This window comes from Triticum aestivum, chromosome 6B, assembly GCF_018294505.1.
Source record: "Triticum aestivum cultivar Chinese Spring chromosome 6B, IWGSC CS RefSeq v2.1, whole genome shotgun sequence".
Taxonomy (NCBI): Eukaryota; Viridiplantae; Streptophyta; class Magnoliopsida; order Poales; family Poaceae; genus Triticum; species Triticum aestivum.
In genome coordinates, this window is record NC_057810.1 from 597547037 (window position 1) to 597554365 (window position 7329).

At 46.9% G+C, this 7329-nt stretch overlaps 1 protein-coding gene across 1 annotated transcript; it reads right to left on the reverse strand.

The window, feature by feature from the left end:
- Positions 1 to 337: 337 nt before the first annotated feature.
- LOC123138227 (transcription factor TCP14) lies at positions 338 to 2550 on the reverse strand. The gene has a single exon (XM_044558160.1). The coding sequence runs from the start codon at positions 2001 to 2003 to the stop codon at positions 795 to 797; it is 1209 nt and encodes a 402-aa protein (XP_044414095.1). The 5' UTR covers positions 2004 to 2550; the 3' UTR covers positions 338 to 794.
- Positions 2551 to 7329: the final 4779 nt, after the last annotated feature.

Below are 7329 nucleotides of genomic sequence, written 5' to 3' on the forward strand. Positions count from 1 at the left end.
TAATGATCTAAACGTATATAGTGATCTAAACGATGTTATATTTCTTTACAGAGAGAGTACATTATAAAACCCGTATTGTTGGATTCGTATTCAAAATAAGTTGTCAAGCATTCAAATTATACTAATTTTGTGGTCGATTCTTTCATTTTGCTAGTTCGACAAAAATATATGAGGGGGACTAATAAATAAAGTAGGACCAAGTAAGTGCCCGCAGATCAGGCATGATCATAAGTTGGATACCATGGGAGAAAGCAAAAGGACGTTGGCGGATCAATAACCCTAGCTAGCTAGCTGGTTGATCAAGAAAAAACAAATTGATTAAGGAGCACAAGCAGCATGCAAAATGGAATTAATGGCCCTGCATGGTGTAAAATAATTTGAGAGCTAGGACTAGCAAAGCTTGGTGGCAAACAAAAAAAATGAACCATCGATCGATCACGGCAGGTGACGAATGCCATGCCTGATGAAAATCTCTTCCGCTCGCATTTGATCAAACCCTAATGCTAAAAGAACAAAAATAAACAATCTCTTGCTGCTGCTGCGGATGTGTTTCCCTCCTCTCCTCCAATGGCACACCTCGCTCTTCCACTCACAAGCACAAACGTACGTGCGCTAAGTATGATGATGATTTAAATGCCATGGGATCGCAGCTGAGTGTAATCCTCGCGAGTTGTCTAATGTCTAGGAGTGGAGGAAGGAAACCACAAAAGGAAAAAGAAATCGAAGACAAAGAACAGATCAAAGCCACACCAGAGAACAATGCATGCGATGCGATCCTCGGAGGCCCGCCCGGCCTACGACTCGCTGGTGCTCATGCTCTCATGCCGCTCGCCGCCGCCGCCGCCACCTCCGTGTTGCTGCTGGCTAGACGATCCTCCTGCACCACCGCCTCCTTGGCCCGCCGCTGCTTCCGCCGCCTGTGTCCGGTACGCGTTCAGCGCGGCGAGGATCCCCATCTGCCCATCGCCTCCGCCTCCGCCACCACCGCTGCCTCCCACGGGGCCGAGCCCCAGCTGCTGCCCGGTTAGCAGCGCCATCGGTGCAGGGAAGTTCATGAAATGTAGCCCGCTTGGCACGCTCCCACGATACACGGCAGCAGCGGCGCCGGCGCTGCCCACTTGCGGGAAAGTCCAGATCGACTCACCACTTCCTCCTCCACCGCCGCCGTTTCCACCGCCGGAAGGCGCCCCGCCGCTCTGCGTGTTGTTGCTTGGCACCATCCAGACGGTGCCCGGCATTTGGCTCTGCGTGTACCCCGCCATCTGCTGCTGGTACTGTTGCTGCTGCTGCTGATGTTGTTGTTGCTGCTGCTGTTGCATTTCTTGCTCCCATCGCCGCTTCCTCGAAAGGTCAGCGGCTGCGGCAGCGGCAGCAGCTGACGCCGAGGGCTGCACGTCAAGACCGACGCTGCCCGAGTGGAAGTTGAGCAACAGCGGCGACGGAGTGGACGAAGACGAGGCGGGGCCTTCAGGCGGGTACCCGAGTCCCACAACCCGGTCCCACGCGTCGGCACGGGAGCCGAACCTTACGCCGGGGCTTGGCAAGGCCCCGCGGAGGTGGGCCGGGATGGAGAGCGAGGAGCCAGATGAGCGGAGGGAGATGTTGAGGGAGGTGAAGTTGGCCGGGATGGTGCCAGTGCCGGTGGCCGCGATCACCGCCGGCTCCGCCTGCTGCAGCAGCCACTCGATGGTCTCGCCGTCCGTCTTGTGCCCCAGCTCCCGGGTCAGCTGGAACACCCTCGCCGCGCACAGCGCAGGCATCCGGATGCGCCGTCCCCGGCCCTCCACCTTGGTGTGCCGGTCCTTCGTCGATGTCCGCTTGGGCACCGCCTTCCGCACCTGCATCTCCCCTCCGGCGGCACCGCCAGGGGCTGCTCCATTCCCGCCGCCCGCCGAGGTGCCCCCCGCAGCCGAGCTGGAGCACGGTTGCTCCTCCTTCTTCTCGAGGAGCTGCAAGGGGAAGTTGGGCCGACGGCCGCCTCCGGCGTCTCCGGCGATGTCCATGGTCAATTAGGCCATGTTATATACACACACAGCTATCTCTGCGTGTATATGCTTTGGCCGGGTAAATGGGTGGTTGTTTGCAGGCGAGGGGAACGGATTTGATGTCGCCGACCGCTTCTTGTGGGTCTAGCTCGAGATTGGTTAGGTGTGATGGAGACGACGGTAGAGAGAGAGTCCAGGAGCTAAGCTATGAGGTAAAGATTATAGGTTTGGAAGGAATCCTTCCTCATATGATACGATGAGAGAGAGAGGGGGGGGGGGGGGGGGGGGGGGGGTTGTGTGCGTGTGGGAGATCACACACACTATTTTATGGCCTTCTAGTAAGGTTCATCTGTGATCTGGGAGAAGGGAGAAGCATGAGCAGATGGCCCTAGCGAGAAGCTAGGAGAAGGAGAGAGAGAGACAGAGAGGGGGAGGAAGAAGATGGTGTACTTTGTAGGGCTTGGAGGAGAGAGATGGATGAATTAAATGGTTTCTTGATGTAGAGAGAGAGAGAAGCTTGAGTGACAGAGACTGTGGTCGTGTACATGGAGACGGGGAGACGGGCAGCGAAGGGAGGAGGAGGATAAGGCAGGCGGAGGAGAATTATTAGGCTCACCTAGCCAGCCATGGCGTGGCTATCTCTCTGTGCTGGCTAGCTAATCCCATGCACAGTGCGGATCAGTACTGTGGCAGAACGTAACGTGATATGTTCTCCCGATGCTAACCAGCGAATATCCCATTTAATCGTTTCCTCAAAAATATCCCATTTAATCAGCAAAAAACACCATAGCACTATTGCTACTGTGCACGCTAGGGATTAACCCAAACAAGGCCTAGTTAGCTGAGCTACGTGGTGTGATGGAAAGCAACGGTTCCTTTGTGGATTGGCTGCTTTTGAGAGGGAGAGAGAACCCTATCTGTTTTTTTTCTTCTTTTCTTTCTTTCTTTCTCTTCTTCTGCCTTTTGCTGTGTGAAATGTGTTTCTTTTTCTCTGCCTCTGCCTCTGCTGCTCTCGCTTTGTTTATTTGTTTTTCTAAAAGGAAAAATCTTTAGACTATGGCGAGGCAGTCACTTGGCGCAGACGCCACGTGCGCTGTTCTTTATCATTCAATCCCCAGCCCGAAGACTGCCGCTGCCCACTGCTCTCTGCAAGTCAAAATACACAAGGAAAAAATGTATGCTAGCAAAGGGACTTCTTTTTTTCTGGTCATCAAAAGCTTTTTCGTTTCCAACTAGCCTCAATGCATGTACCTCTGTTTTCTGGAGTACTTTTTATTTTTGCATGTTTCAGTTTCTTTTTTTGTATACGATCTTTCAGGTGGTAGCACTCAAATCATGTATACCTATTTTTGATAAAGGAAAAAGCACTCATGCAGGACAGAAGCATAACTTATATCTGGCTTGATGCATCCTTCATTATCTTTGTACTTCAAAATAAAGATTATATCAGTGAATTATGAGAGAACAGCAAAGAAACAGGTGATAAAGTAGGGCCAGCTCAACCAGTAATCATTCCGTCGCCTTTCCTATTAGGCTTTGCCCCCTCCTTTGTTTGCCAGCCTTGGTGCCCTAATTTCTTGTGCTATGGACCTGGTGCATACGAGTATCCAACATAGACTCCTCTTCCACCTTTATACTTGGACTAGGAGTGCTGTAAATGGCAAAGAGAAAGGGTCTCATTGTCCTTACACTCTGCAAAAGCTTTGACTCTGAGTTTCGTGTAACTGTATATGGAATCTGGATCTCAAAAGAACAATTAACTAAGCTTTCATGACCAGCGTTGTGGCAGGTGCAGAATAATTAAGCACCATTTCAATACTAGTACTATGTCGTATAGTTCAAAATATAGCAGCTGAGAGTCAAATAGTCAAACCTTGTGTTTCTATATTTAAACGAGCGCAAACCTGTTAGCAATGAACACATATAATAAGTGGACTATATGGGGGTACTAATTACAACCGTGTATTTCTATCTATCTATTTATTCCTTGTTGGTTAGGGCGGATTCATCCATCTCTCTGATCAAGCCCCAGCAAAAGTATATGTCATTGGAGTAATGCAATATACTTACCACATTGAGAATATTTTTACCAGTTCCCTTATGGGCCCATAATAGTTCCAAGAGCATTTCCAAAACCCCATCTTTTCCATCTGACCATTCTCTGGGTGGACCTAATTCATCTCTCTGACCCCCCTACTGTCAACTATGCATGCTTGCCAACAACAAATATAATATCGCAAGATGGACGATGGATGCATGGCAGAGATGTAGCCATTGGTAGATAGAAACTCACCAGCCTCTCTGCATTGACCAGGTCCTCCCTCCCCCACTCTCCCTCCTTTTTCTAGCCCACTTTGAATCATCAAAAACTTCCAAATATGTCCAGCTGCCTATTCTGTTATGACCAGCCCGTACCAGCTAGTACGAAATCGTTCCCGAGAACTTCTCTCTCTGTTTACTTTGTTGATTGTTCTTCCCTCTCCGTTTTTTTATAGTAATACGTGTCTCATTAATAACATAAAGATTTAGTTACGGTTCTTCCCTCTCCGTTTTGCTGTGGTGTGGCTGTGTGCATCCTCCGTCCAAAGTACAAAAATACCCGCCTGGGTTTAGCCATTAGCTCAATGGTAGTAATTAAAGAAGGGCAAAACAAATAATGTACAATACACAAACATGTATTTGCATGAATATTCCGGTGATGAAAATGTGAAAAATAATAATCACAACCACCTCCAAGAAACCCCATTGCATGACCCCTTCTGGAAGGAGCGATTTATTTGGTCGAGGTGGATTTGACTAATTCACAAAACATCCTTATGCAACAAGCAGTCATATTTCTGTTGTGATGCAAACAAGCTGATGTAGTTTCTCTCTCTCTTGTGCTACGTTTTCAGTGCACGCCCACCACACACTATTATTGCTCGATTCAGTTGTTAGAAGCGCGTACTAGCACGGAGGCCACAAAAAACATTTCTTACCGACCACAGGCGTTCCCCGCCGTCTAATCCGCGCGCCGGGCCCGCGCCACAGCGGGTGGGAGTGGCTGTCAACGCGGTGACCATCAGCTACAGAAGCATCGCTGGTAATCAGACTGTATTAGATTAGTGTGAAATAGGAGCTAGCTAGCTAACATGGATGAATGATCATCAAAAGCAAAAGATTGATGGTGTTTGTTACAGGTGAGACAGACAGCAACGCTCCAAGTACTCAGCCTTTTCCTTTTTTATTTTCTTTCACTCTCGTCTTTTTCAGCCACACAAACCTTTTGCACACACACTGCATGGTGCAGAGGCAGAGCTGTGTATGCTAGTAGTATACTCTCTCTGGAGATGCTGCGCAGCAAAAGCCAGCAGCGTTGCATTTGCACACACGTAAAATATCTGCTGTTGCAGACGTCACCTTTTGATTATTAGAAGTAGACAGAATCCCATCAGTTGGTAGACATAGCATGAAAGCACTACTCTGCCTTTGTTTTTTTTCCTTCTTCTTCTGTTGTTTAAAGCTGGGCTGCATTGGCACCGGCTGTTAAAGGCCTAAAGGGTTGAATTTGGGATCACTATGTTAAGAAAAAGGGCGGAAAAAGAAGCATGCAATCCATTTCTCAGCTTTTTGAGACATACTATATGTATTAGGAGTACTGTGCAATGGATAACAGTGTGTATTATTAGGTATAGACAGCTCAGGTGACTTGGGTCAAGCTCTCTCTTTCAGCTGGAAAAGGATGTGAAAACCATATGCAAATGGCCAAGCTGCACTAGGGGGAGCAGGGGCCTGAAATTGTGGGTTAGTGGAGGATCTTTGACATGATGCATAATGTGTAAGATAACGAAATAGGGCCTTTGGGTAATCCCGAAAAGGCAGCTCGCATATACATTCCACACTCTCTCGCAAGTAGATGTAGATATGTATAGCTCAAATGCAGAGGGAACGGATCAGCAATATGTCGGAACCTGTGAGTTGTTTTCTAGCTGGTAGTAGTTTCTGGTGTGCTGCTTTCACTTTTTCATGAAACGAAGAGGTAAGAAAAAGTAACATGCATGTGAAAATGACATGGAGGCCGGTTGGTGGATCACTAGCGGAAACTGAAATTTTCGTCTAGAATCAACCAATTCGTAAATGGACGTGTGCATCACAACGATGCACAGTTCGGGAGTTTTTTAACCTCCTTTTCGAGAGGAAAAAAAAACAACCAATTCAAAGGAAAAGTCAGCAAGTGATTACTAGCAGGCAAGAGCACTATAGTACCGTACAAGACATGTGGTTTTAGGATGACCTTGACTGGTCTAAACCACTAAAAAGGAATACCTTTCTGTATGAAAATACGTGTATAGGTACTGATTAATATTAACATGAGGGTGTGAACAAATGCACAAGCTATTTAAAGAAATATTCGTTGTGTGTGACGAAGGGGAATAAATTAAAGTTTCAGCATCTGATGACAAATGATTGAGAAGCTAACAAAACAAATGATGAAGTTTGTTTATAGAATATTTGCCTATCCTCATAAGTGCATATTATGACATGCATAAGGCGTTGTGGCAGCTGGGTGGCAAGTCTTGGCACGGGAGCAGACCAAAGATAATCTTACCAAATCCATTTAAAAATGCGAAAGCATGCTGTGAACGGTGGCTTGTCAATGATTATGGTTTGTGAAGGGAAGGGCATACATTTTCTACTTAATGTATAATCATCCTCGAATTGTCATGATCAGCATTGTGTCGCTGGCTTAAACAATTGCATGGCTTTCTGTGTTCCACTGGACATATTAATTTGAACTCCTGCAAACCTTTTGAGCAGGGCTTGCATTTATAACTACGAAACTGACATCTACTAGATTTGGAGTATTTTTAGGTTTTCACTTGGTGATTTGAATTCAAGGATTACTGACGAGACACTACGTTTAGGTCCAACATTGCCAACTCACACATCATACCAAATACAATAAGGTGATGTAAGCGGGTTATAAGGATTTAAATACTCCCTCCGTCCGGATTTATTAGGCTCTCACCATCACAAACATGTCCCTTTTTATAAGACCCCGCTTTGGAAAGGTGCATGCATGCAACCATTTTATTGGTTGCATTGAAAGCAATTGTTGTTGGTGTCATGGCTCGAAAAATTAATGCACTTCATGCGTGCTTTTTTATTGGCTACATGCATGTGAGAGAGTGCATTGGGAGTGGAATAGAAGAATTAATGTGAGCAAATTACTATGTGTCTTGGTCTAAAAAAAGTTGTCTTTAGGCCTAATAATCCCGGACGGAGGGAGTATTATGTTTTTCTGAGAATCAGAGGGGGGGGGGGATGTTCCCCACCTGAATATATTACTCAAAGAGTCACAACA

Coding starts and splice junctions, on each gene's coding strand:
- LOC123138227 (XM_044558160.1), bottom strand. CDS start 2,003: ATGGACATCGCCGGAGACGCCGGAGGCGGCCGTCGGCCCAACTTCCCC.